Source organism: Panulirus ornatus, chromosome 59 (genome assembly GCF_036320965.1).
Source record: "Panulirus ornatus isolate Po-2019 chromosome 59, ASM3632096v1, whole genome shotgun sequence".
Classification (NCBI taxonomy): domain Eukaryota; kingdom Metazoa; phylum Arthropoda; class Malacostraca; order Decapoda; family Palinuridae; genus Panulirus; species Panulirus ornatus.
Window position 1 is genome coordinate 2,918,808 of NC_092282.1, and position 26,145 is coordinate 2,944,952.

A 26,145-nucleotide genomic window follows, 5' to 3' on the forward strand; every position below is an offset into this window, starting at 1 on the left:
TGGATCCCTGTATGTTGTTGTACTAAAAGTATGTTACATGTTTTGTTTCTGAGATTTTTATTTTCAAGTTTTTTGTTGCAAATGTGCTGTTTTGATGATAGTAGTTGATGGGTCCTAGTTGCACTTGTTTAGCGAGCTTTCAGAAGGAAGTTCATGTGAACTAAATTGCCGCTGGATGCTTGTGTTTATAATATCTCATGACTAGGTGATTGGATGATGGCTAATGACACTTTACAGATATTACATACAAAACTATTCATTACAAATTTGGGAGGTCAGTGACTAAGGTCATGTATTGCTAAATGCTTGTGTACTCAGTATCTGAAGAGTTTGAGGATGGATACTCACCAGACTTGCAACAAAGATACTACCCAGCAAATTTTATGTTCAGTAAGGGTTTGGGAGGTTAGGATCAAAGTCACACGATGACATTTGAAAAGGGGGTTGTGATGCCTTATTCAGGGACATAATCATTTTACAAACATGCTTTTGTGTTCAATGATTGATTCACTTGTGACCAGTAAGTTCCTTTTATTCTCTGGCTGTTTTTACTTTAATAGATTCACAAAAACATTCGCCAGTCTTCCATCTTTCCAAGAGTATAGTATTCGAACTGATTTCTGTCCCCTTTTAACAGACTCAGATGCATGCTGTGGCACTTGACTTGGGAGAGCTACAGGCTTTAAAATCTTCTGCTAAGGTAAGTGTTGCAATCTAGTATTTTGATTTTGACAAATATTGTTTTTTTCTTAACTCTTAAATGGCATCCAACATCTGTGAATGTTCCTTTAGAGAATGGCGCTTACTGTCTAACCACTAGGCAGGCATGGTAAAAATTCTGCTCTTTAGTGCCACTTACAGTCACCAGTATAAATGCATGTTTGTTGACCTCTCTGAGATCATCCATGCAGTGACCCAGTGGAAAAGGCATAGAATGTTGGATGACTGAGGTGATAAGGAGGAGCACACATGTATGTTGTCAGTTTATTAGGAAAATTAAAAAGAACAATTGTTGAGAAATAGTGATTTATATACCCTCTTTTTCAGCTCCTACCTTTGTCTTGATCTCCCTCCTCCTTTTACACCATCCAGTCCTTCATACTCCTTCCATTCAAGTACCGTGTATACACCCTCTTTTTCTCTTTCTTTAGCAATTTGAATTCTTCATCTTATCACTTACTTCTGTTTCTCATATTCTTACCTCCTGCATGCCACATGCTTATCTTTGCATGATTGTTTCCACTCTTCTCCCAATCCTTACTTCTTGCACCATTCATCATTTTGCCTTTCTTGATGTCTCTGCACTTGTGCATCTTTTCCGAAACTCATTTAGTTTAGCCATTTTTTCTCGCCATTTCCTTTTTTCCGAAAGCTTTTGTAAACTTTCACATTTGCTTCCACCAAGAAATGGACATATATATACCACTTGCAGCCCCCTCAGCTAGTTCACATTAAGCAATCTCTTCTTTGCTGATTGTGAATATTATCTGTCAAACCCCATTCCCACTCACCCATGTACAAGTACAGGATATAAAAAAGGCTGGGCAACACAATTCTGAAGACTTAAGAAATTCAAAAAATTGTCAAGACCAAATTTTTGATTTAATGAAATATTTTTGATCCTATTTAGTTTACCAGTACTAAGATTTTATGCACATAATTAATAAGATAGGGGATAGGGGAGAAAGAATACTTCCCATGCATTCCTCACGTGTCGTAGAAGGCGACTAGAGGGGATGGGAGCGGGGGCTAGAAATCCTCCCCTCCTTGTATTTTAACTTTCTAAAATGGGAAACAGAAGGAGTCACGCGGGGAGTGCTCATCCTCTTCGAAGGCTCAGATTGGGGTGTCTAAATGTGTGTGGATGTAACCAAGATGTGAAAAAAGGAGAGATAGGTAGTATGTTTGAGGAAAGGAACCTAGATGTTTTGGCTGAGTGAAACGAAGCTCAAGGGTAAAGGGGAAGAGTAGTTTGGGAATGTCTTGGGAGTAAAGTCAGGGTTTAGTGAGAGGACAAGAGCAAGGGAAGGAGTAGCACTACTCCTGAAACAAGAGTTATGGGAGTATGTGATAGAATGTAAGAAAGTAAATTCTCAATTAATATGAGTAAAACTGAAAGTTGATGGAAAGAGATGGGTGATTATTGGTGCATATGCACCTGGGCATGAGAAGAAAGATCATGAGAGGCAAGTGTTTTGATGCACAAGACCGGGTTATAGTGCTGGGTGATTTGAATGCAAAGGTGAGTAATGTGGCAGTTGAGGGAATAATTGGTATACATGGGGTGTTCTGTGTTGTAAATGGAAATGGTGAAGAGCTTGTAGATTTATGTGCTGAAAAAGGACTGGTGATTGGGAATACCTGGTTTAAAAAGCGAGATATACATAAGTATACGTATGTAAGTAGGAGAGATGGCCAGAGAGCGTTATTGGATTATGTGTTAATTGACAGGTGCGCGAAAGAGAGACTTTTGGATGTTAATGTGCTGAGAGGTGCAACTGGAGGGATGTCTTATCATTATCTTGTGAAGGCGAAGGTGAAGATTTGTATGGGTTTTCAGAAAAGAAGAGAGAATGTTGGGGTGAAGAGGGTGGTGAGAGCAAGTGAGCTTGGGAAGGAGTACAGAATGGAAAAAGGTGAGAACAAAGGAGGTAAGGGGAGTGGGGGAGGAATGGGATGTATTTTGGGAAGCAGTGATGGCTTGCGCAAAAGAGGCTTGTGGCATGAAAAGCGTGGGAGGTGGGTTGATTAGAAAGGGTAGTGAGTGGTGGGATGAAGAAGTAAGATTATTAGTGAGAGAGAAGAGAGAGGCATTTGGACGATTTTTGCAGGGAAAAAATGCAAATGAGTGGGAGATGTATAAAAGTAAGAGATAGGAGGTCAAGAGAAAGGTGCAAGAGGTGAAAAAGAGGGCAAATGAGAGTTGGGGTGAGAGAGTATCATTAAATTTTAGGGAGAATAAAAAGATGTTCTGGAAGGAGGTAAATAAAGTGTGGAAGACAAGGGAGCAAATGGGAACTTCAGTGAAGGGGGCTAATGGGGAGGTGATAACAAGTAGTGGTGATGTGAGGTGATGGAGTGAGTATTTTGAAGGTTTGTTGAATGTGTTTGATGATAGAGTGGCAGATATAGGGTGTTTTGGTCGAGGTGGTGTGCAAAGTGAGAGGGTTAGGGAAAATGATTTAGTAAACAGAGAAGAGGTAGTAAAAGCTTTGCGGAAGATGAAAGCCGGCAAGGCAGCAGGTTTGGATGGTATTGCAGTGGAATTTATTAAAAAAGGGGGTGACTGTATTGTTGACTGGTTGGTAAGGTTATTTAATGTATGTATGACTCATGGTGAGGTGCCTGAGGATTGGTGGAATGCTTGCATATTGCCATTGTACAAAGGCAAAGGGGATAAGAGTGAGTGCTCAAATTACAGAGTTATAAGTTTTAGTATTCTTGGTAAATTATGTGGGAGGGTATTGATTGAGAGGGTGAAGGCATGTACAGAGCATCAGATTGGGGAAGAGCAGTGTGGTTTCAGAAGTGGTAGAGGATGTGTGGATCAGATGTTTGCTGTGAAGAATGTATGTGAGAAATACTTAGAAAAGCAAATGGATTTGTATGTAGCATTTATGGATCTGGAGAAGGCATATGATAGAGTTGATAGAGATGCTCTGTGGAAGGTACTAAGAATATATGGTGTGGGAGGCAAGTTGTTAGAAGCAGTGAAAAGTTTTTATCGAGGATGTAAGGCATGTGTACGTGTAGGAAGAGTGGAAAGTGATTGGTTCTCAGTGAATGTAGGTTTGCGGCAGGGGTGTGTGATGTCTCTATGGTTGTTTAATTTGTTTATGGATGGGGTTGTTAGGGAGGTGAATACAAGAGTTTTGGAAAGAGGGGCAAGTATGCAGTCTATTGTGGATGAGAGAGCTTTGGAAGTGAGTCAGTTGTTGTTTGCTGATGATACAGCGCTGGTGGCTGATTCATGTGAGAAACTGCAGAAGCTGGTGACTGAGTTTGGTAAAGTGTGTGAAAGAAGAAAGTTAAGAGTAAATGTGAATAAGAGCAAAGTTATTAGGTACAGTAGGGTTGAGGGTCAAGTCAATTGGGAAGTAAGTTTAAATGGAGAAAAACTGGAGGAAGTAAAGTGTTTTAGATATCTGGGAGTGGATCTGGCAGTGGATGGAACCATGGAAGCGGAAGTGAATCATAGGGTGGGGGAGGGGGCGAAAAATTCTGGGAGCCTTGAAGAATGTTTGGAAGTTGAGAACATTATCTCGGAAAGCAAAAATGGGTATGTTTGAAGGAATAGTGGTTCCAACAATGTTGTATGGTTGTGAGGCGTGGGCTATGGATAGAGTTGTGCGCAGGAGGGTGGATGTGCTGGAAATGAGATGTTTGAGGACAATATGTTGTGTGAGGTGGTTTGATCGAGTAAATAATGTAAGGGTAAGAGAGATGTGTGGAAATAAAAAGAGCATGGTTGAGAGAGCAGAAGAGGGTGTTTTGAAATGGTTTGGGTACATGGAGAGAATGAGTGAGGAAAGATTGACCAAGAGGATATATGTGTCGGAGGTGGAGGGAACGAGGAGAAGTGGGAGACCAAATTGGAGGTGGAAAGATGGAGTGAAAAAGATTTTGAGTGATCGGGGCCTGAACATGCAGGAGGGTGAAAGGAGGGCAAGGAATAGAGTGAATTGGATCGATGTGGTATACCTGGGTCGACGTGCTGTCAATGGATTGAATCAGGGCATGTGAAGCGTCTGGGGTAAACCATGGAAAGTTGTGTGGGGCCTGGATGTGGAAAGGGAGCTGTGGTTTCGGTGCATTATTACATGACAGCTAGAGACTGAGTGTGAACGAATGTGGCCTTTGTTGTCTTTTCCTAGCTCTACCTCGCACACATGAGGGGGTAGGGGGATGTTATTCCATGTGTGGCGAGATGGCAATGGGAATGAATAAAGGCAGACAGTATGAATTATGTACATGTGTATATATGTATATGTCTGTGTGTGTATATATATGTGTACATCGAGATGTATAGGTATGTATATTTGTGTGTGTGAACGTGTATGTATATACATGTGTATGTGGGTGGCTTGGGCCATTTCTTTCGTCTGTTTCCTTGCGCTACCTCGCAAACGCGGGAGACAGCGACAAAGCAAAATAAATAAAAATAGATAAATAATTAATAAGAAAAAAATAGCTACATATCTGTTTTTATATCTGATGCCCATTCCTTCCAGGAACTCCCTGAAGGGAATGGCCGTGGGAAAAGAGTCTCCACAAGTGGTGAACTCAGGAGCCCCTTCTTACCCTTTAGTGTCTTACCCTAAACAGGCCAGTGGCAGAGGACAACTCTAGTGAAGTGTTGCCGGAGTTTCCGGAGACTTGTAAATGTTCTTACTAACTACTTCTACCAAATGTTCCAACCTACTACTTCTTCCTGACACTTCCATCTAATGTTCTTACCTTCGTGTTGTACCTTATGTTTCTACCCAATGTTCCTGCCTAATGTTAAAGGCTGTTTATGTCACTATTTTAGGAATTTATATATATTGTGACGGTATTAATGATATTAGTATTTACTGATACTTCTTTTGTTGATTGTTAAAGCTATCTAATGCTAATTCATGGAAATGTAAAATAATGTTTTTTTATATGGGAAATTTGTAGTAGAATATGCATACAGGAGAGATAAAGGCATCTGATCTCATCACTCTTTTTACAAGATTGGAATTCGATTTTTGATTGTGTATTTTTTCTTCTAGCATTCAGAAGTGGCTGAAATTAAGGCTGCTGAAGAACAGGTTCCTGTGGATCTTCCAGCTGGTATGTACCTTAACATATATATATGTTGGTGACTGCGATTGGCAAAGTGTGTGAAAGAAGAAAGCCAAGGGTAAATGTGAATAAGAGCAAGGTTATTAGGCTCAGTAGGGTTGAGGGACAAGTCAGTTGGGAGGTAAGTTTGAATGGAGAAAAACTGGAGGAAGTGAAGTGCTTTAGATATCTGAGAGTGGATTTAGCAGCGGATAGAACCATGGAAGCAGAAGTGAGTCACAGGGTGGGGGAGGGGGTGAAGGTTCTGGGAGTGTTGAAGAATGTGTGGAAGGCGAGAACGTTATCTCTGAGAGCAAAACGGGTATGTTTCAAGAAATAGTGGTTCCAACAATATTATATGGTTGCGAGGCGTGGGCTATAGATAGGGTTGTACAGAGGATGGTGGATGTGTTGGAAATGAGGTGTTTGAGGACAATATGTGGTGTGAGGTGGTTTGATTAAGTAATGAAAGGGTAAGAGAGATGTGTGGTAATAAAAAAATATGTGGTTCAGAGAGCAGAATAGGGTGTATTGAAATGATTTGGTCACATAGAGAGAATGAATGAGGAAATATTGACAAAGAGGATATATGTGTCTGAGGTGGAGGGAACAAGAAGTGGGAGACCATATCATGAGTGGATGGATGGAGTGAAAAAGATATTGAGCGATAGGGGCCTGAACATGCAGAAGGGTAAAAGGCTTGCAAGGGAAAGAGTGAATTGGAACGATGTGGTATACCATGGTCGATGTGTTGTCAATGGATTGAACCAGGGCATGTAAAGCGTCTGGGGTAAACCATGGAAAGTTTTGTGGGGCCTGGATGTGGAAATTGAGCTGTGGTTTCGGTGTATTATACATGACAGCTTGAGACTGAGTGTAAACAAATGTGGCTTTTGTCTTTTCCTAGCGCTACCTTGCGTGCGTGCGGGGAAGGGGGATGCTATTTCATGTGTGGTGGGGTGGTGGCGGGAATGGATGAAGGCAGCATGTATGAGTGTTTTTTTTGTTTTTTTTATTATTATACTTTGTTGCTGTCTCCCGCGTTAGCAAGGTAGCGCACGGAAACAGACGAAAGAATGGCCCAACCCACCCACATACACATGTATATACATAAACGTCCACACGCACATATACATACCTATACATTTCAACGTATACCTTTATATACACACACAGACATATACATATATACACATGTACATAATTCATTGTGTGCCCTTATTCATTCCCGTCGCCACCCCGCCACATAATGTATATGTCTGTGTATGTATATGTATGTATACATAAACACCCATACAAGCACATATGCATACATATACTTATTAACTTATATGCATAGACATATATGTACACATGTATACATTCCTACTTGCTTGCCTTCATCCATTCCTGGTGCTTCCCTGCCCCACAGCAAATAGCATTGCTACACCATGCTTCAGTGAGTTAGTGCCTGGAAAACAGACAAAAAGGCCACATTCATTCACACTCACTTTCTAGCTGTCATGTGTAATGCATTGAAACCACAGCTCCCCATCCATATTCAGGCCCCACAGACCTTTCCATGGTGAGTAAGGTCTTGTTTTCTATTTTGAAAAGAAGAAATATGCTTGTACTTAATGTGTCATATGGTAATAATTTGACTAAGTAAGTTAACAGACAGAATGCTTAAAAGTTATCTCATATCTCATTTAAGTAATAAGTATTCATGAAGTATGGCTTAAAGTTGAATGTTCGGAGAGAGAGTATGATACAGAATGTTGTTTTGAATTATTCTGTTTTTGTAATATTGTCAATCCATATCCAATTTAAAGAGGTGGATCAGGTATATTGAGCATCTTCTGCAATGCACATATATCCTCAACCTATGTCCAATGTGTTAAGAGTGAAATATGGACTTGTACACTTACTAAAGGGTTTATTACCTTATCACTGTACACATTGAGTGCATGTGTTTAGAGATGGTTCATTTTTAATAGCTCCATAGAGAAAATGCTTCCACTGCATTTATTGCTTTGATTCTTTTTTTCTAATATAAAGTAGTTTGAATGAGGAATAACAGTTGTAATTAAAAGATTTTTGGTGTAAATGAAACACAGATAGTAGGTTGATTTTGTCATACTTTGCCATTTCCTGTGTTATTGAAGTAGAGTCAGGAACAGAAGAAATGGCCTCATTTGTTCATATCCATTCTTTAACTGTCTTGTGATGCACTGACACAAGTATTATTTATTGATTATACTTGAAGAAGGACCCATCCACTCACACATATAATCACACGTACATATACATTTTTTCATACATATCCGCCCTCCTCTACATAGCACTATGTAGCACATGCCTCGCAACCGTATAACATTGTTGGAGCTATTATTCCTTCAAATATACCTGTTTTTGCTCTCTGATATGACATTCTCTCTTTCCACATGTTCTTCATCACTCCCAGAACCTTCGCCCCCTACCCCACCCTATGACACTTCTGCTTCCATGGTTTCACTGCCAAGTCCACTCCCAGAAACCTAAAACACTTCACCTCCCCCAAATTTTCTCCTCTCAAGCTTACATCCCAACAGACTTGTCCCTCAACCCTGCTGAACCTAATAATCTCCTTTCACACACTTTTCCAAACTCAGTCACCTACTTCTGCAGTTTCTAACCCGAATCAGCCACCAGTGTTCTATCATCGGCGAACAACAATTGACTCTCTTCCCAGGCCCTCTCATCCCCAACAGACTGCATACTTGCCCCTCTTTTCAAAACTCTTGTGTTTACCTCCCTAACTACTCCATCCATAAACAAATTAAACAACCATGGGGACATCATACATCGCTGCCGTAGACTGACCTTCACTGGGGACCAGTCACTATCCTCTCTTCCTACTCATACACATGCCTTACACCCTTGATAAAAACTTCTGACTGTAAGACCTTCCACACAGCATCTCTATCTACCCTATCATATGCCTTTTCCAGATCCATAAATGCTCCATACAAATCTATCTGCTTTTCTAAGTATTTCTTCCATAACTCTTCAAAAAACATCTGAACCACACATCCTCTACCACTTCCAAAACCACACTGCTCTTCCCCAGTCTGATGCTCTGTACATGCCTTCTACCTCGCAATCAATACCCTCTCATACAGTTTTCCATTAATACTAAACAAACTTATGCCTCTGTGGTTTGAGCACTTACCTTTATCCCCTTTGCCTTTGTACAGTGGCACTATTCATGCATTCCGCCAATCCTCATGCACTTTACCCTGATCCATACATGCACTGAATATCCCTTTTTTTTTCAGCAGCTGTGGTTCACCCTGGTTTGTACCCCAGCTATATGAGCTATTACAATGGTCAACAGCCAGTACCTAGTCCTCTGATGCCTACCCAAGGGATTTTTGGCAATCCTCCATTCTTCCCTCCATCTACAGTTCCAGAGCAGTCATACAGGTGTGTTGTATTTTTTTTATTTTATTTTATGGAAGCTATTTGCATCTTTCAGGATTAATAATCTGAAGAGGGGTCCATAGGCCCAGCCCTGTAGGCTTACAAAAATGGCAGGGTTGCACAACTTCCAAATGTAAACATACTTTCCTAAAATGCATGCTGTGTAGTGAGAACAGATTAATAACAATAAATAGGACTGATATTGAAGGACTGATGAATGTGTTGGGTTGAATGATAGAGTTGTATGGACTCGTGTTGTGTAGTGGTTATCGTTCCTGGCCGTGACGTATTTACAGGCCGCCTAGGATTGAGTGCATAGGTTCACATTCTGGTTGCGGCATTCATTCCACAGTTGACCCAGCAATTCATCCACCACTAGGGGTTGGTTGATAAAATGGGTACCTGGCTCAGGCTAGGGTATATATATATGGGGCCTTTGTTGTCTTTTCCTAGCTCTACCTCGCACACATGAGGGGGGGGGGGATGTTATTCCATGTGTGGCGAGGTGGCGATGGGAATGAATAAAGGCAGTGTGAATTGTGTGCATGTGTATATATGTACGTGTCTGTGTGTTTATATATATGTGTACATTGAGATGTATGGGTATGTATATTTGCGTGTGTGGGCGTGTATGTATATACATGTGTATGGGTGTGGGTTGGGCCATTTCTTTCGTTTGTTTCCTTGCGCTCCCTTGCAAATGTGGGAGACAGCGACAAAGCAAAATAATAATAATAATAATATTCCTCGCAAACGCGGGAGACAGCGACAAAGCAAAACAAAATAAATATATATTATTATTTTTTATTTTGCTTTGTCGCTGTTTGCGAGGTAGCGCAAGGAAACAGACGAAAGAAATGACCAAACCCACCCCCATACACATGTATATACACACACGTCCACACACGCAGATATACATACCTATACATCTCAATGTACACATATATATACACACACAGACACATACATATATACCCATGCACACAATTCACACTGTCTGCCTTTATTCATTCCCATCGCCACCTCGCCACACATGGAATACCGTCCCCCTCCCCCGTCATGTGTGCGGGGTAGCGCTAGGAAAAGACAACAAAGGCCTCATTCGTTCACACTCAGTCTCTAGCTGTCATGCAATAATGCCCGAAACCACAGCTCCCTTTCCACATCCAGGCCCCACACAGCTTTCCATGGTTTACCCCTGATGCTTCACATGCCCTGATTCAATCCACTGACAGCACGTCAACCCCGGTATACCACATCGATCCAATTCACTCTATTCCTTGCTCGCCTTTCACCCTCCTGCATGTTCAGGCCCCGATCACTCAAAATCTTTTTCACTCCATCTTTCCACCTCCAATTTGGTGTCCCACTTCTCCTCCTTCCCTCCACCTCCGACACATGTATCCTCTTGGTCAATCTTTCCTCACTCATTCTCTCCATGTGCCCAAACCATTTCAAAACACCCTCTTCTGCTCTCTCAACCATGCTCTTTTTATTTCCACACATCTCTTACCCTTACATTACTTATATATATGTATATACCTATACATCTCAATATTATCCCTGCGGATAGGGGAGAAAGAGTACTTCCTACGTATTCCCTGTGTGTCGTAGAAGGCGACTAAAAGGGAAGGGAGTGGGGGGCTGGAAATCCCCCCCCTCTCGTTTTTTTTTTTTAATTTTCCAAAAGAAGGAACAGAGAAGGGGGCCAGGTGAGGATATTCCTTCAAAGGCCCAGTCCTCTGTTCTTAATGCTACCTCACTATTGCAGGAAATGGCAAATAGTATAAAAAAAGAATATTTTTTTTTTTTTTCTTTTTTTTTTTTTTTTTTGCTGTGTCGCTGTCTCCCGCGTTTGCGAGGTAGCGCAAGGAAACAGACGAAAGAAATGGCCCAACCCACCCCCATACACATGTATATACATACGTCCACCCACGCAAATATACCTACCTACACAGCTTTCCACGGTTTACCCCAGACGCTTCACATGCCCTGATTCAATCCACTGACAGCACGTCAACCCCGGTATACCACATCGCTCCAATTCACTCTATTCCTTGCCCTCCTTTCACCCTCCTGCATGTTCAGGCCCCGATCACACAAAATCTTTTTCACTCCATCTTTCCACCTCCAATTTGGTCTCCCTCTTCTCCTCGTTCCCTCCACCTCCGACACATATATCCTCTTGGTCAATCTTTCCTCACTCATTCTCTCCATGTGCCCAAACCATTTCAAAACATATATATATATATATATATATATATTTTATTTATTATTCTTGATCGCCGTTTCCTGCGTCAGCGAGGTAGTGCAAGGAAACAGACGAGGAATGGCCCAACCCATGCACATATACATACATGTACATTTGAATGTTTACATACATATACATAAACAGACATATACATATACACATATACACTCATGTACATATTCATACTTGCTGCCCTCATCCATTCCCGTCGCCACCCTGCCACACTTGAAATGGCACACACACACACACACACACACACCCCACCCACCCACCCACCCACCCACCCATCTAGGTAGCGCCAGGAAAAGACAGAAAAGGCCACATTTGTTCACACTCAGTCTCTATCTTTCATGTATAATGCACTGAAACCACAGCGTTCTTTCCACATCCAGGCCCCACAGACCTTTCCATGGTTTACCCCCAGATGCTTCACATGCCCTGGTTCAGTCCATTAGCAGCACATTGACCTGGTATACCACATCGTTCCAGTTCACTCTATTCCTCACACACCTTTCACCCTCCTGTATGTTCAGGCCCTGCTCGCTCAAAATCTTTTTCACTCCATCCTTCCACCTCCAATTTGGTCTCCTGCTTCTCCTTGTTCCTTCCACCTCTGACACATATATCCTCTTTGTCAATCTTTTCTCACTCATTCTCTCCATATGTCCAAACCATTTCAACATGTTCTCTTCTGCTCTCTCAACCACTCTTTTTTATTTCCACACATCTCTCTTACCCTTTCATTACTTACTCAATCAAACCACCTCACACCACATACTGTCTTTAAACGTTTCATTTCCAACACATCTACCCTCCTTTGTACAACCTTATTTATAGCCCATGCCTATTCCTTCAAACACAGCCAATTTTGCTCTTTGAGATAACGTTCTCTCCTTCCACACATTCTTCATTGCTCCCAGAACCTTCGATCCTTCCCCCACCCTGTGAATCACATCCGCTTCTGTGGTTCCATTCACTGCAAAGTCCACTCCTAGATATCTGAAACACCTCATTACCTCCAATATTTCTCCATTCAAACTTGCATCCCAGTTAACTTGTCCCTCAACCCTACTGAGCCTAATAACCTTGCTCTTATTCACATTTACTTTAGTTTCTCCTTTCACACACTTTCCAACCTCTGCAGTTTCTCACTTGAATCAGCCACCAGTGCTGTATCATCAAAAACAACTAACTTACTTCCCAGGCCCTTTCATCCCCAGCAGACTGCACACTCACCCCTCTCTCTGTAACTCTTGCATTTACCTCCCTAACCACCCTATCCATAATCATATATAGCATAAATGGGATGGCCTTGATTAGGGCCTCTGCTGCCCATGTCGTCTCAGCTAACAAAAAATTGTTTGGTATGAGGTGGTATGTTCAGTGAGAAAGTCATTGCAATTGGTTTAGCAAAAAGAGAAGAGGTGGTGGAAGCCTTGCAAAAGATGAAGTGTGGCAGAATGACTGGTGTGGATAAGATTGCAGCTGTTTTTCAAGAATGGGATTGACATTGTTGTTGATTGGTTGGTCAGGCTTTTCTGTTTGCTGTGGCCCATTGTGAAGTGCATGAAGGCAAGTTGATTGTCAGTATACATCAGTACCCGTACATAAAGGCAAGGAAAACAAAAGTGAATGCTTGAATTATAGAGGTTTATGTCTAATAAGTATACATAGTAAGATGGATGAGTGAGTGGAGTTCACCATTTCATGTGTCTGTGAAGAAGTGTTGGGAACTGACAAAGAAATGGCCTCATTCACTCACATCCATCTCTGTTTGCCATGTATAATGCACCAAAACCAGAGCCTCTTAAAACCTGGGCCCTCAATTCCTCCTGTGGATTTTCAAGGCTGCTTCACAAGCCTTGGTTCAGCCCATTGACAGCATATCTTCCCATTTACCACATCGTTCCTACTGATCTGTCCCTTGCCCACCTCACACTGTCTTGCATGTTGCAGCTCTGAAACTTAGAAGCACTTTTCCATCCATCCTTCCACCTTGTCCATGGTTTTCCCCTTTTCTTTGTTCCCTCCACTTCTGATGTGTATACCCTCATATTCATCCTCTTCTCACTCGCCCTCTTTATGTTTAATCCTTGTGGTGTCTCCCATTTTTGTCTTTTGACTGTATTCTTTGCTTTTCTCCCCTCCTTCCTTTGAATTATCACATATGGTGAATATCCTACTGATTTCCTCCTTGTCTTTAAGTTTCTTAGCTTTTTAGTGTGTGGTGGTTGGTAGGGTTGGGAGTTGTGCTGTTATTGTGCTGAATCAGGGTGCATGGAGTAGTCTGTGGGGCTTGGCTCTTGATGCTAGGCTTTGGTTTTAGTCCCTTATGCTTGACAATTAGCGTTTGGATGTATGCAATTGAGATTATTGTTTGTTGTTCCTATTAATACCACACAAAGGTGTGATAAAAGAGAAATGCGTTAGTAAGAAGATTATGTTTGAGATAGCTGAAGAGGATGTGCTGAAATGGAGAGGCTGATAGAAAGTTGAGTATCAGAGAGAAGAAAAAGTGGTTAATGTAAGATATAGGTCAAGGAAGAGATGTTGTTGTGGATATAAAAGTGGAGTTTTTGAGATACGAGTCACCAATTTATATATGAACAGAGTTATTTTTTGAAGAAACTATATCTTTTAGAAAATAAGGAAGAGGATAGATAGGGAAAGTAAAGACTAATCCACTAAAGTTAAGGAATTGGACTGACCAGAGAGAAGGTTTCATAAGAGAATAGATTATGGGAAGAAACCTGAATGAAGAGAGATTAGAAATTGGACCCAAATGCCACGACCCTGTCAGACTCTTATTTTGATATTTATGTAACACATATGTGTTTTAAATGATGCACAGGATTTGTCTTTATTTTTTACCTCCTTAGTCTTTGTATTCTTCAAAAATTATATAAATTAAGATATTAACCTTTACCTCATTATGTACTCCAGTGTGAGCCAAGAACCAAGTGCCTCCAGTCTTGCTCAAGTGAGCACAGCTATAGTGACTTCAACATTGGGCTCCCCAGCAAGCATCACGATTAAGGAACCTCTCCCATCACCCTCTAATATTTCAGCAGCTCAGGTATGTATGTGTCCTTTTGTCATACTAAGGTTGTAAAGGAAATTTTTGTCAGGTATCCCTTTGTTCCTAATGCTACCTCGCAAACCTGGGAAATGGCAAATATGCTTGGATAAAAGTGCGAGGTCATAGCTATTGGGAAAGACATGAGAAGATACAGAGTTCCAAGGCTTTGAGGTTTAGGGAAAGAAGGAATTATCAAAATGGTCTACACATTATTGCTGATGGCCACACAGTAATCATGTGATGCAGCAGCTTGCCAAGCATTGTATGGTCAACTGTGTGCCTTATTATTGTATTAAGGTTGTACGTGTAGGTGTGTAGGGCATGTGTCGGAGGTGGAGGGAACGAGGAGAAGTGGGAGACCAAATTGGAGGTGGAAAGATGGAGTGAAAAAGATTTTGAGTGATCGGGGCCTGAACATGCAGGAGGGTGAAAGGCGGGCAAGGAATAGAGTGAATTGGATCGATGTGGTATACCGGGGTTGACGTGCTGTCAGTGGATTGAATCAGGGCATGTGAAGCGTCTGGGGTAAACCATGGAAAGTTGTGTGGGGCCTGGATGTGGAAAGGGAGCTGTGGTTTCAGGCATTATTGCGTGACAGTTGGAGACTGAGTGTGAATGAATGGGGACTTTGTTGTCTTTTCCTAGTGCTACCTTGCACACATGAGGGGGGAGGGGGATGGTATTCCATATGTGGCGAGGTGGCAATAGGAATGAATAGGGGCATGCAGTGTGAATTGTGTGCATGGGTATATATGTATGTGTCTGTGTGTGTATATACATGTGTACATTGAGATGTATAGGTATGTATATTTGCGTGTGTGGGCGTGTGTGTGTGTACATTGTGTATGGGGGTGGGTTGTGCCATTTCTTTCGTCTGTTTCCTTGCGCTACCTCGCGAACGTGGGAGACAGCGACAAAGCGAAATAAATAAATAAATAAAAGGAAAAAATGTCAGATTTCTTCCATCCAGCTTAAAGGTGTAAAGACTTTTCTAAACCATACTCAATACTGCTCTTATTCTACTATAATTGTTTTCAATATGGTTTTGTTATATAATACTTAACAGCAGGAGAGTGGATGTTTGGAAATAAGGTCATTGTTCAGTTTTTCCTAATGCTACCTCATTGTTGCCTGAAAAGTAAGTAAATATTAAAGTAAAATCATGAATTGAAATATATGAAATACTTGCTGTTAGTGGACTGAACCAGGGCATGTGAAATGTCTGGGATAAACCATGGAAAGGTCTGTGGGGCCTGGATATGAAGCTGTGGTTTTAGTACAGTACACATGACAGCTAGAGTGTGAATGATTTTTTTCTTTTTTTTTTTTCTTTTTTACTCCCTTGTCGATACAGGGGGTGGCTATGCTGTTTCCTGTGAGGCAGAGTGGCGTTAAGAATGTATGAAGGAAAGCAAGGATAAATATGTACTTTTTTTATATATGTCAATATGTATGTGTATATGGGTTGTTCTTCATCTGTTTCCGGGCGCTACCTCGCTGAAGCTGGAAATGCCAATTAATTATAATGAATGAAAATAAATACCTGTGGATGATATGTGCCTAAGGTAGGTTGATTGTGTGAGAAATGAAATTTTAAAAGAAAAAGATGTGGAAAGGAGCCTAGCATGACTGAGGAAGCCACACTAGGATGTGTTGAACAGGTTTGGTCATTTAGAGAGAATAAGTGAATAGTGGTGAGCAGAGACTGTCTGTGTGTCACGTGTGAAAGAAACAAATTAGAAGGTTAGACTGAAGAGGAGATGGCAGGATGGAAAAAGGAAATGTAAGATATTTGGGTGAGAACATCCAAGGGTTCAAAGGAGATGGCAGGATGGAGTAAAGATGTAAGATATTTTGGTCAGAACATCCAGGGGTTCAAAGATTTGTTTTTTACACAGAATTTCAGTGATGTTTCATATTGGGGTGTGTGTGTGTGTGTGCAATATATGGGTTGATAATGGTGTATGTGGTGATTAAGGTGAATCATGGGATATCCTGTGGGCCTTGGCTTTGAATGGTAGGCTCAGGTTTTGGTGCATAATACAGTTCATGACTTTTCTTCTTTATTTTGACAGAGTCTTCGTGATAGCAGTTTGGGCAATCTTGGCTTGAATGTGGCTACCACTGTTACCACAGCTACTATTGCCGGCTCCAGCAGCAGCCATCTTTCAGATAATTCTGCTCCCCCACATGCATTTCAAATCACCATGCCAATTGTATCTAATACTCTAACTCCTCCTCCAAGATCCATACCAGGTAAAACATAAATTTGTCTTTCGCATGTGATAGTAAAAGCTGTTAGTCTCATGAATTATTTACTATTTGAAAGATGTCTAAGTATTAATTTTAATGTCGCTTGGGATTGGACATAGCAGCTAATGGAACCATGGAAGTTGAGGTAAGCCATAGGATGGGTATTGAGACAAGGTCTATGTTGCATTGAGGTGAGTGTGGAAAGAAAGGTCACTTAGTCTGAGGACAAAGATAGGTATGTTGTATGGCATGGAAAACCCCACCGTGTTGTATGGATTTGAGGTATGTGCCCAAGATAAAAATGTACAGAAGAGGATGGATGTGTTGGAAATATTTGAGGACGATAAGTGGTGTTTGGAAGTTTGATCTAAAAAGAAATGATGTTAGAGTTGTGTGAGTGATAAGAGTATGCATGAGATTGCTGAAATGGAGAGGCTGACTTAGGGTAAACAAGTCAAAAGTGGAGGGTACAAGGAAAACAAGTTGGAAGATTGGAGTGAAAGATGCTTTGAGTGACTGGCATCAGAATATGCCAGGTGGTGTGAGGCATGCTTGGGATAGAGATGAATTGGTGTGATATGTTGAGTGGGTTGAGCTAGGGCATAGGAAGTGGTCGGGAAAAGCACAGAAGGGTTTGAAAGAGATATGGTTGTGGTCTGTTATACATGACAACTAGAGTCTTCATATGAGTAAATGAGAACATGTTTCATCTGCTCTTGGTGCTACCTCACTACTTGGGAAATTTTGAAGATGTATGAAAAAATGAACTTGAAATGATTCTGCTTTTTTTTTTCATAGTGATTCTTGATAATTAGGTAAGCTGCAGTTTCATTGTCAGGTTCTTTATTTATTTTTTTTATCATGATATTTAAAGTGGAGTTAGCTCTGCTTTCTTTTGAAGTTTTTAGATAAAGCATAAATTTTTTAACTTAGTTTCACTCTGGTTAATAGTTTTCATAGATGACATACAAGAATTAGTATGTTACTGATAGAGGAGCTGCAGTGATGTAATGGTAATTTTCCTCAAATTCATGATACTTGCTAGCTTGCTTTTAGATAAATGGTAACAAATAATTATTGAAAGATTGTGTTGACCAGATATTATTCTATGTGTCTTGATTAACTTTATCTTAGGATAGGGTCATGATTCAGGTGGCTTTTTTTGTTTTTGTTTGCTTTGATAATGTGATCTCAAGTTTTGTTGTGCTTGACCAATTTAAGAGGTATAATCTCTCATCCAGGTGCAGTGTAATTTTTTTTTTAATATTGTGCACTTCTCTCTTGAGTGACAGTAGTTTTTAGAAATTCTGAAGGATTAACATTGGAATAATTACCATTGAAATGATAAATGAAGGATTTATTATCGTTTGAATATATGAACACATTTTTCAGTTTTAGAAGATACTGACAATATTTTCTCCAAAGAAGATTAGCATTTCAAGCTCTACAGATTTTTATGTCAATCTGTAAACCTGTTATATACACATTTTATGTAATGTTGGTAATTTACTAAATATGGAGGTCATTACAAATATGATGCTTTGTTTACATATTAATATAACTTTTTTCATCAGGCTCTTTGCTCTTGTTTACACAATTATTTTTAATTGAGCTTCAGTTGAAAATTTTTTCACATGTTTATAACATAACTTGCACCCAACTAAGTCTGGGTTTTTTCTTGTCACTTCCACCATCACAACCACCATGATAACACTAGGAGAGCCGCTGTCCCTTCCCCTCCCCTGCTCTACCACCGCTGGTCTCCTGGCCAATGTGCCTCCCCCACTCTACTCTGCAGTCACTCCAGATTCATCCCCAGTGCGTGGCGAGTCGCATGCCCAATCAGTGTCAACGGTGTTGTCTACAGAAGGCTTGTCCACTCCGACTGAGAGTTTGGTTGCTCCATCTGCTGCAGCTGGTTCACAGGATAGCACTCTCAGTATGTCAAATTTGATCTTGAGTGCCATCATTTTTGTTTTGCTGGTGCATGGGTGGTTCATGAGTCATGTGCAGTTTGAATTTTGTGTGCTGTAATTGCTTTGCTTGTTATTTTTTAGTCATTAATATGTAGGGAACTGTTTATCAGTACTTCATCACTTATTTTATCATTCTAACAGTTTTGTTACTTCGGCATTAAGCTTTTATTTATTCGTAATCAGGCTTTGTATTTCTTCAGAGAAAAAAATTATAAAAATAAAAAAGATATGGTGTGCATAAACATCACATTTGCATTTTGTGCTGTAGCCAAGCAGCAATTGCATCAAAATATGAATTAGGGGAATTAGAGTGACTGTAATATCAGAACTATTACTTCCCAGAGGTTTATTTAACCAGGTGTTTCAGTTCAGTTATACAGCCTTTTCAATCAACTTGATTGTGGCCTTTGCTTGCACAATTACTCCCTTTACTCAGTTTTCAAGGACCTGCATTTATATATTTACCTAATCCCTGGGATGGTTAGAAAGAATAATAACTTTGTATTTCCTGTGAGTGTGATTTAGAGATGAGAACAGGCAGGGAGATGGGGCTGTACACCATCTCCTCCTGTATTATCACTTCTCAGAAACTGAAACAAGGGAGGAGCCAATCAAAAGTTTTTCCACAAAGGTTCAGCTTAGGTTGTCTGAGTGTTCATGATTATGACTGTTATGGAAAAAGGGAGAGTTAGGTGCCATGTTTAGTAAGAAATCTTAGATGTTTTGACTTGGAGTATTAAGTGTAAGGGGTATAGTGGATTAGGAATATTGTTTGGGTAAAGTTTAGTTAGATAGAGGATGTGCAAAAGAAAGTTTTGCACTTATGGTGAGTATTAAACTATGGGAATCAAGGTTGACATGGGTTAGAATGAGTGGAAACTACATTTTGGTAGGAGCTGAGTGAGTGCTTTGGCAGCTTAGGTGCAGGAAATTGAATGCAAGGATGGGAGACGCCGGGAATTGAGGATATAATTAGGTGGCATGGGGTCTCTAGCATGAATTTAATTTAAATGTATAAAAGCTTGTTGAGTTGTGTGCTGAGAGAGGAATGGTGATTTGGAAATTTCAGGGTAAAAAAGATTTGCAAACATAAGTCTATATGATTCAGACAGGATGGGGATTATAAGGCATGAGTGGATTGGATGCAAATGGACAGGTGTGCAAAGTAATGTTGATGGATGTGATTGTGATGAAAGGAGCAGCAGGTGGAACATGTAATCAGTTTTTGGTGGGTAGGTGTTGGATTAAGGAAAAGGGAAAATGACATAAGATATGTAGTGAAAGTCACTGAGGTTTTTTTAAAGTGAATTATGGTTCGATAACATGTAGAGATTAAATGAAGAATGACGGTTTGAGTGTACCTAGAACTAGAGAAGTGAAATTTATTTAGGGAAGCACTACTTTGTTGTGCAGGTGAAGGATGTGGTATGCAAGTGGGACATGGACATATGAGAAAGGGAGTTCTTGTACAAATTTTCTAGACAGGCAGTGCATCCCTTTTCTGTCTCCCAAAGCCATTTCCTCCAAACAGTTCTACCTAGCTGTGTAGGTATGTATATTTGCGTGTGTGGACGTATGTATATACATGTGTATGGGGGTGGGTTGGGCCATTTCTTTCGTCTGTTTCCTTGCGCTACCTCGCAAGCGCGGGAGACAGCGAAAATAAAAAAAAAAATAAAAAAAAAGTTCTACCTAGCATATAGAGATGTTGATCATGTAAAGAATTATGGTGTAAGACAGAGGTGTGGGAGTAAGTCCAGACTGATGGAGAGAGATGGCACTTTAAAGAAATGATGGTGTGAGAGTGAGGTGTGAAAGAGATGGCTGGGTTGTACTTAAATCATTTAGATGGATGCAGAGGATGAGTGAAGAAAGACTGACTAAGGGGTTTTACATGTCAAAGGGAGGGAGATAAAGGGACACAGTGAAAGAGGTTTTGGGTTATTGGGGCATGAACATAAAGTATGAAAAGTGTGTATGTGTTAGAATGAATTGGATTGACATTGTATGTAGGGTGCAACTTGCTTTTAGTGGCCTGACCTAGGGAATATGAAGTGGTCAGGGTAATTCATACACTAATGTCCAGGGCTTGGCTGTAGGTGTTGGGTTCTTGCTTCAGTGACAGATGATGTTGATAGTAGTGGGAACATGGAATGCCTGTCAGATGATCCTTCTCCAGAAGGGTTAAGATCTCCAGCAGAGTGCCACATGGATCTTATAGAACTATCACTCTTCCTGATCTGTTTGTATAATTTGTCAGAAAGTATGGACTTCTTTGTGAGTGTGTTTGTAGATTATGCAAAAATCATAAGCAAAATGAAAAGTGAAGATAATTGCATTGTCTTACAAGGTAATCTAGGGACTTCCAAACTTAGTATGATACTTGGTTGATGAAATTCAGCCTGAGTAAATTTAGAAGAGTGAGGATGGTACACTGTGAAAGAGGGCCTCTGTATGAATATTATTTGACAGGAAGTATTTATATAGGAAACCAGGTGTTGTTATTGCCTAACCTTTCATCAGAGTCCCGTAATAGGAGAATATTTAAGGAGTAAACTGTCAGCTGACAAATATTAAGAGTAGATTTCAAGTATATTGTTATGCAACATGGATAAAGCCACTCCAAAGTTAGGGGATGAAATAAAAGAGATAAAACTACATCAAATGAATTGATATCATAAAATGGGGAATAATCATTTACAGGGCTCAAAAAGTTCCTTTAAACATAATCCAAGTAAGTTTTCAAACCAAGAAATCTTCCTCAGCACAGACACATTTGTAAGAATGATAATACTGGTACTTTACACGTGAATATAGACCACCTGAATTAACAATAAATGTAATACAATACAAATCAGTGGAATGCAGTGGCTGCTAATGATGTGCGAGAGAATTACAATACTTATCTGGGTGCTGTCAGTTGGAAAGAATCAACAACCCAACCCCTTTCAGGGTATTTATGAGAAGAGTTAGCTAACTGTCAGTTCTGATTGGTTGACAAAGAGATATATGCAATTGAGATACTGATGTCACCCAAGCAGGCCCACTTCTTGACTGTGATTGGCTAGAAATTGAGAACAAACAACTTGAGTCATCCCCAGACTTAGCTCTTACATAGAGCTGATATCATAAGATAACTCATGGTTGTCTACCCGCTGTCACACCACTTCACACTTGATCGCACACCCTCCTTGTTCCCATGGCCTAAGCCGCAGACATCTACTCGTTTCACAATGCTAAATCTGTACAGTGTAATACAACCTAACACACGCAGAATGACATAATTCCTTAACAATATGGGTAAGGGTATATTCAGCAAGCTCTTCATTTCTTATCTCAAACCAAAACTTGAATATGTTTCTATCTCAAACCAAAACTTGAATATGTTTCTCATGTTTGGTGACTTTTGATATAGAACAACCAGAAGACATGGTGTGAAATTAAGGAAGGAACTTGCTGAAAAAGATACAACGTACTTTTTTAGTGTGACAGTAGTGAATGATTGGAATGAAATGTATAAAGACATGGTAAATATAGACAGTGTATATAGATTAAAAAAGTTATATGACAGCAGGGAATTTTCAAAAGATGGCGCTTCATAATTTTAGAACTCCTTCGCTGTACAGTACAGTGGGTAATTATATATATTTATTTATCATACTTAGTTGCTGTCTCCCGCGCTAGCGAGGTAGTGCAAGGAAACAGACGAAAAAATGGCCCAACCCACCCAAGTACACACGTATATACATAAATACCTGCACATGCACATATACATACCTATACATTTCAATGTATACATAAACATACACAGATATATACATATATACACGTATTCATACTTGCTGCCTTTATCCATTCCCGTTGCCGCCTTGCCACACATGAAAAACTGCAACACCCCCATGCGCGTGAGGTAGCGCTAGGAAAAACAATAAAGGCCACATTCGTTCACACTCAGTCTCAATCTGTCGTGTGTAATGCACCAAAACCACAGTGGGTAATTACATGTCAGAAATACTTAATAAGTGACGAGTTAGTCTTGTATATTAGTTGGTATACGTGTAAAGACGAATAATGCATTTAGGTGGATTAGGAAGATCGTGTATTGATGAAACTGGGTTAACTTTTTCTAGTTGTACGTAATGGTATCATATGCTGATTTATCTGCTTGTTTTAATCTTTTCAGTAGTACGCCCTACTTTGTTGTCACTCCAGCTATAGGAGTTAAGCCAATGTTTTTCCATTTTCATTGCTAGTTTACCAGTGCCAGAACTGTTCAAAACCATTTTAACTCGTGTGATGTTTTTTCTTGATTTTTACACATTTGAATATCCCAGATCTGGAATACTGCGTACAAAGTGGTCTTTGGTGAGTTGACGTATCTGTTTGTGCACCAAATACAATGAACTGTCAAATATTTCTGGTATATGTCAAATTGCAATATCTATTTCTTTTTATATTTGTTTGCCATTTCCCACAATAATGAGGTAGCTCCAGGAACAGATGAAAGAAGGCCAAATGTGCTCACATCCATTCCCTAGCTCTCATGTATAATGCTCTGAGACCACAGCTCCATATGCACAACCAGGCCCACAAGTCTTTCTGTAGGTTACCCCAGATGCTTCGAATACCATGGTTTAGTCCATTGACAGCACATTGACCCTAGGATATCATATCATTCCAATTCACTATGCTGTGCATACTTTTCACCCTCCTGCATGTATAGACCCAGATCTCTCAAAATCTTTCACTTCATCCTTCTATCTCTGATTTGGTCTTTCACCTCTTTTTGTTCCCTCCACTTCTCAATGAGCAACCTCTTTATCATCCTTTCCTCACACATTATCTGCATATCTCCAAACCATTTTAGTATACCATCTTCATCTCTCTCAACCATGCTCGTTTTATTGCCTCACCTCTCTCTAACACTCATTGCTTACTTGATCAGACCACCTTACACCACATATTGACCATAAACATTTCTTTTTCAACACACCACCCTAAGTACAATCTTACCTATACCCCATACTTTGCATCCATAAAATATTTGAACTACTATACCTTTCAAAACACTCATTTTTACCCTCCCAGGTAATGATTTGTCTTTCTGGACATTTGTCAGCACTCCTAGAGCCTTTACTGCTTCACCCATCTTATGACTTGATTCTGCTTCCATGATTCCATTTGGTGCCATGTCCACACCCAGTTATCTGAAAGACCTTCACTTCCTCCAGGTTTTCTCCATTCAAACTCACACCCCGACTAAGCTATCCCTCAACCTTGCTAAACCCAGTAGCCCTGCTTTTATTCACATGTACTCTGAACTTCTTCCATTTGTGTACTGTTTCAGTCTCAGTCACCAATTTCTGGAGTTTCTCATTTGCATCTGCCAACCAGTGCAGTATCATCAGCAAATGACAACTGACTCATTTTCTGGGCCTTTTCATCCCCACAAACTGCATACTTGTTCTCTCTAAGACTCTTCCATTTACCATCCTGTCCTTATACAAGTTAAACAATCATATGGACATCATACACCCTTGCTGCAGACCAGTCTTCACTTGCAATCATTCACTTGCCACTCTCTTCATACTCATACACATCCCTTACACCCTTGATAAAAACTTCTTAGTGCTTCTAGCAACTTTCCTCTAGTCCCATATATTCTTAAGACCTTTGATAAGAGATTTGTTTCAACCCTTTCATGTGCTTTCTCCAGTTTCAGAAAAGTCATATGCAGACCCATCTGTCTTTTTAATTATTTCTCATAAACATTCTTTTAAGCTAACACCCGTTCCACACATCTTTTACCACTTGTGAAACTACATTGTTCCTCCCCAGTCTGATCCTCAGTTCAAGCCTTCACCTTCTCAATCAGTACCTTTGAATATAACATACGAGGCACATTCAACAAACTTTTACATCTGTAGTTTGAACAGTTGCCTTTATACAGTGAAACTGTACATGCATTCTGCCAATCCTCAAAGACCTATCCATGATCTATGCATATATTGAAAATCCCAACTAACCAATCAACAACACAGTCACCCACCCTCTTAATAGATTCATCTGTTATACCATCCACTCCAGCTTGCCACATTTCATCTTAGGTAAGACTCTCACCACCTCTTCTCTCTTCTCCATGACTCTCACTTTGCGTACCACCCTGTCCCAAATGCCCTGCATCTACCACCCTAGTATCAGATACATTCAGCAGTCCTGTAGAATACTCTTTTCATCTCCTCACTTCATCACTATTGTTACCACTTACCCTTTTGCCCCACTTCACCAGTGTTCCAGTTTGTTCTCTTGTTTTTTTGCATATTACTATAGTTAAGTTTGGAAATTAATTAATAACAATACTTTTGTTCACTTATTTTTTTCTTTATATATATTTGCCTTTTCCTGTATGAACAAGGTAGTGCCTGGGGCAGATGAATGAGGACCCTACTTGCTCATTATGTCTACACTCTCTAGCTGTCAAATATAATGCATTGAAATCAGAGCCCACTATTCAGTCAAGCCCTACAGATTGTGTGCCTCTACCAATAGCTAGACCATGCGATACTCGGCAAGTTGCTGCTTTACATGATTACTGTGGCCATCAGCAACTTAAGGGTGGGCTGTTTTGACACCTGCTTCTTTCCCTACGTGTCGAAGCTTTGGCATTCTCTACCCTCTCATGTCTTTCCCGATACCCATGACCTGGCACACTTCAAAAGACAGGTCTTTCGCCTCCTCAAAATTTCATAAATACCTTCCCTTGTCTTTTCTTTTTCCGCTTCATAATTCTCTCTCTATTTCAATAAAGGCCTGGCCTTGATGGTAGACTTTTGTCCATGACTGGAGCCATCAACATGAAAAAACAAATTGTGGTTATTCCTTATCCCTTCATATTCCCAGGTTCAACCTACTGATGATATGTTACCTCAGTTTGTTCTATCCTATGCATGTCTCACCTTCCTGAGTGTTCAAGGCTTGATACCATAAAGCCTGTTTCATTTCATCCCTCCATCTCCTCCATCTTCTTTCATCTCTTCTTGCTCTTTCCAATTTTGACAATGTATATCCTACTAGTCAAAGTCTCTGCGCTCATACTTTTCATAATTCCAATTAGTTTTGGCACCCAATATATTTTTTCACATATTAACTTATTGTATTTTATCATTCTAGATGCATTATGTGTTAAACCTAGCAGCATTCACGTAGTTCTAGTCACTAATCTGGGATATTGTGAACGGGCATGGAAAATGTATATCATGATGTTTTTTGGTTCACCCTTGTGGTTAAGCAATCTTAAGTCACTCTGTAATCTTTTGATATCCTTGTTATGCAGCCTG

The 26,145-nt window shown here is 40.2% G+C and overlaps 1 protein-coding gene across 1 annotated transcript in view; it reads left to right on the forward strand.

Annotated features, from left to right (window-relative positions):
• Positions 1 to 26,145, forward strand: part of LOC139767122 (E3 SUMO-protein ligase RanBP2-like) — a 148,079-nt gene that overhangs the window by 39,467 nt on the left and 82,467 nt on the right. The window contains exons 15-20 of the mRNA XM_071696131.1: positions 638 to 700; positions 5,757 to 5,817; positions 9,108 to 9,252; positions 14,444 to 14,576; positions 16,655 to 16,835; positions 18,550 to 18,771. Of these exons, the coding sequence (XP_071552232.1) occupies positions 638 to 700; positions 5,757 to 5,817; positions 9,108 to 9,252; positions 14,444 to 14,576; positions 16,655 to 16,835; positions 18,550 to 18,771 (805 nt within the window). The remainder of the gene's footprint in view (positions 1 to 637; positions 701 to 5,756; positions 5,818 to 9,107; positions 9,253 to 14,443; positions 14,577 to 16,654; positions 16,836 to 18,549; positions 18,772 to 26,145) is intronic.